At 36.2% G+C, this 3,715-nt stretch overlaps 1 protein-coding gene across 3 annotated transcripts in view; it reads left to right on the forward strand.

Annotated features, from left to right (window-relative positions):
- The first annotated feature begins 539 nt into the window (after positions 1-539).
- LOC122066906 overlaps positions 540-3,715 on the forward strand; it is a 3,776-nt gene continuing 600 nt past the window's right edge. For all 3 annotated transcript variants that reach the window (XM_042630732.1, XM_042630733.1, XM_042630734.1), the window contains exons 1-4: positions 540-858; positions 1,405-1,506; positions 2,051-2,115; positions 3,583-3,638. In XM_042630732.1, coding sequence (XP_042486666.1) covers positions 653-858; positions 1,405-1,506; positions 2,051-2,115; positions 3,583-3,638 — 429 coding nt within the window. In that variant the 5' untranslated portion in view covers positions 540-652. The remainder of the gene's footprint in view (positions 859-1,404; positions 1,507-2,050; positions 2,116-3,582; positions 3,639-3,715) is intronic.

Below are 3,715 nucleotides of genomic sequence, written 5' to 3' on the forward strand. Positions count from 1 at the left end.
AACATAATATCTAAAAGGTTAGGGATCTAATTTTCAAATGTACATCTAGTTGAGAATGCGAGATCCAACATAATATTCCAATCTCTATGTACGCCTAGGTGATAATGTTGGATCCTTTGCATGCATGTTCACCTAAATGTACATATGAGGATCCCTTATTCTCACACTTATGTTCACCAAGCAAAGGTTAATTACATCTCGATGTAAAATGTGAGGATCCAACATAATATTCCAACCAATAAAAAACCATCAATTCTCACCTAAATCAATAAGGTTATAGGGGTTTAATTCTGAATTTTAAAATCTTAGATTAAATTTTCCTTCACCACCCATGGAGAAGAGAGAATCTCTGCTATATGATGGTATGTGGGACCTACCGCATATTCCACTCCAGTGGTAATCAAAGGCAATCACCACTGTGGTGACATCACCATGAGAACACCTCAAGGAAATGTCATTTTAGTTAAGTTGTAGGTATTCCTAATCCATATTTATGTAAAGATTTATGTCTAATTAAGATTGAAATGTCATTCCTTAACCATCGCATTGACATCTCCTATTCATCTTCATCATCTCTTCTTGAGGACCCAATCCCAAGCTCCCATCCCAATTGCAGTCTCCTGCTAACCATTAGTTCTCTGACGAGTAAGAAATGTCTCAACAAGCTCTTCTTGGAGACGCATGGATTCGAGAAGCCCAAGAGGCTTCGAGGTTGATAGAAGAGATGGAGAGTAGAATCAAAGACCAGAACCCAGGAAAGAGTGTCAGAGACAGTGCTCGCCGGAAGCTTTTGGAGCTTGGACCCAAGCTCGACCGTTTGGAATCCCTTCTTCACAACCCACCTGCGAAACCCATTTTGTGTGTTCTCTTCTTTCTTCTCTTTGTCTTGCAATCCTGTGTGCTTTCTCTGCTGGAAGTTGCTTGTGATGTTTCCTGATCTCGGCTTGTGACTAATGAATTTGATTTCTAAATTAGCTTCCTGTTGCAGTAAATTCTTTTATAGATTTTAGTATTTCTTCATTCTTTTTTACTTTCCTTGACTGATTTTAGTGATTGATGGGCTCTTCCAATGTCTGGTGCTTGACTTTGCATTAATTTAACTTTCCAGAAAAAGGAAAAAAAAAAAAAAAATGCTTGAATTGAGCTGGGTGTTACTTGAAACATTAGATCAGTGTGTTTTTGATTGCTGAAAGTGTGGTTCTTTAGCATGTGATTGCTGTAAATTCTCACGAAGTTTATACTTTTCTGGGTCTCTCCAAGCTCAGGGCCTATTGATGAGTGTCAAATTCTATAGCCAGAGCATAAGTTAATTAGCTTGTTTAATTATCGTTTGATTTTCTTCTATACAACTTCAGATTTAAGAAGATGGAAAATTAAGGTAGAATTATAATGATGAATGTGCAGGACCGATCAAGATCTGGATATGCGACAAAACATGCTATCAGACCTTCAGCTAAGGACAAGAGAAATAGCCCTTAGTCTCTACAGATTAAAAGTCCCAATCAGGTGTGATTCATTGTGATTTTTCTTAGTTCCTTGTTGTCCTTTAGATAAAGGGGGTAGTTGACTCAGTGAATAAGTGATGTTATCATTATTAAACCGCAAATAATATTCTAAAGGAACCATATTATCATCAGCAAGCAACTGAAGTTGTTCAATTTCCACTTTAACCCAATTTTTATATTTTGAATTTTGTTGATGGTTGAGAGTTATTCATTTTTATGCAACTTGCATTTATCTTCAGTTTGTCCATTGATGTGGCTTATTACTTTGAGAACTTGTCACATCTGCCCTCCAAAAAATAAAGGGGGAGAGAAAAGCAGAAAAAATCTCCCCTATGATTTTGGCCCTGTATTCCACTCAGATTGAGCATTTTCTGATTTGCTGATAATTATTTACCCGCCAGTGAAATCCTATCTCAAGATTGTCAACCAGTCATGCTAATTCCATTGAGATCATTAAATTATTTGATCAGGCTTATCTAGTATGTAGGGATTATCTATTCTGTATTGTCATGATCTTAGTATTTGGCATCTACTCTTTTATACAGTCCTGGGAGTTTGCCTGCTAAAGCTATTGAAGAACCTTCGAAAATGATTAGCAGCAATGGCCAAGGTATGTATCAAACATCTCTTAGTTCTACAGTAGATGCTGAAAATGCAAATGTTCTTCATCTACCTACACCAATTATGCTTATTTTTAAGGGAGAACTAAAAAATGTGCTAACTTTCCTCAGGAGCTACCTGGTGTAGCTGACTTCTCAAATTGTGTGGTATTCAAGTTTCAACTGAAAAAGGCAATCCCCACCCCAAATGCCTCTTCAGTGATCTTCTTGATCATCCATTTCTTTATCTCAATTGCAAATTTGTAATGTTTGTATGGGTGGTCGTTACTTCATTAAGCACTGAGCTCATATGCCTCACAATCTATACCGTGTTTTCTCTTTAATTTGTCCTGTTGGTGGACGTTGAAGAGAAGACGGGATACATAAAATGTTTTTTGGGTCCTAAATATATGATTCCTCCATTCTGGAGCCATGATGTGGTGATTCCTCATCTTTCTTGTTAAAAATGCCGTGTCTAGTGAATTCAATTTGTCAATGCATCTATAGGCCATTCCAATAAAAGTTGTAAACTAGCTAAGCATGCGTGGGTATTATACTAAGTTCCATTATCCTCAACAGATCATCCTGTTACATGTCAATCAAATGTGGCTCACCACTATCCAGACTGCCTATCAAGTAGCCACATCTTGGGTGGTATCCCAAAACTGGGCTGAAGTTTTATACATGAGTGGTAAAAGTGTCTTGTTCATCTTTCTTTTCCTTTTTTCTCCCTTTAGCTTCTCCCATTGGTTATTCAGACCAGAACAACCTAGAACATGAACTCTCCATGTATTTTCGAGTTTCCAGAGCTATACATCTTTAGAATACATGGCTATGAATCTGGAAAATTGTGTGATCCATTTATTATTGATGGTGCATAGTACTTTTTTTTCCCACCTCTTGAGTTAATTGAGTAAAACGAATCTGTTGGGAGAATTAGGTTTTATCCTTCACTCTCCTACATAAGCAACTAACAATTTTACTTACCTCTGAGTAGCTTTTAATGTTATCCTTCTGACTTATGTTAAATGAATGCCCATGATTTGAATAATTGTAATTGCTTACTTTAAATCATTTGCTTCATTTTCTACAAACTTAATATACAGATGATCGTCTTTTCTTGCTTCTTGTGTCATTACTGGTGTGATACCCCTATGGAACTCTATAGACTGAAACCAGTGCATTATGACTGATGGTTTCAGGTCCTTCCTTGAAAGATTTATTGATTTGATATGTGTAACATTGAAGAATATAGGTGTTATATATGCATAAGAAGTTACCAATATATATATGCATAAGGACATAAATAAAAAAGTTGGGAACCGGAGGTGGAAAATGGCAATATGAGGTGGTGGTGCTTTAGTAAATAAATTGCAGTTCCATGCCTAGAAATTGAATCAAGAATTTTGGTTGTTTTCTGATGGAGAATGTGTATTTTTAGTATTTTTCCCATTTGGACATGTCTCATTCTGCTGCAGATGATACAAAGTCTACATTCTGTACACAAGAACATGAGCTGCTGGTTTCTGTATTGGTAAGTTTCCATCATCATGTATATTTAAGTCTTAAAACGTTCTTCAATTTTTTTTTTTTTTTCTCATTATGAAATTG

Source organism: Macadamia integrifolia, unplaced genomic scaffold, assembly GCF_013358625.1.
Source record: "Macadamia integrifolia cultivar HAES 741 unplaced genomic scaffold, SCU_Mint_v3 scaffold263, whole genome shotgun sequence".
Classification (NCBI taxonomy): Eukaryota; Viridiplantae; Streptophyta; class Magnoliopsida; order Proteales; family Proteaceae; genus Macadamia; species Macadamia integrifolia.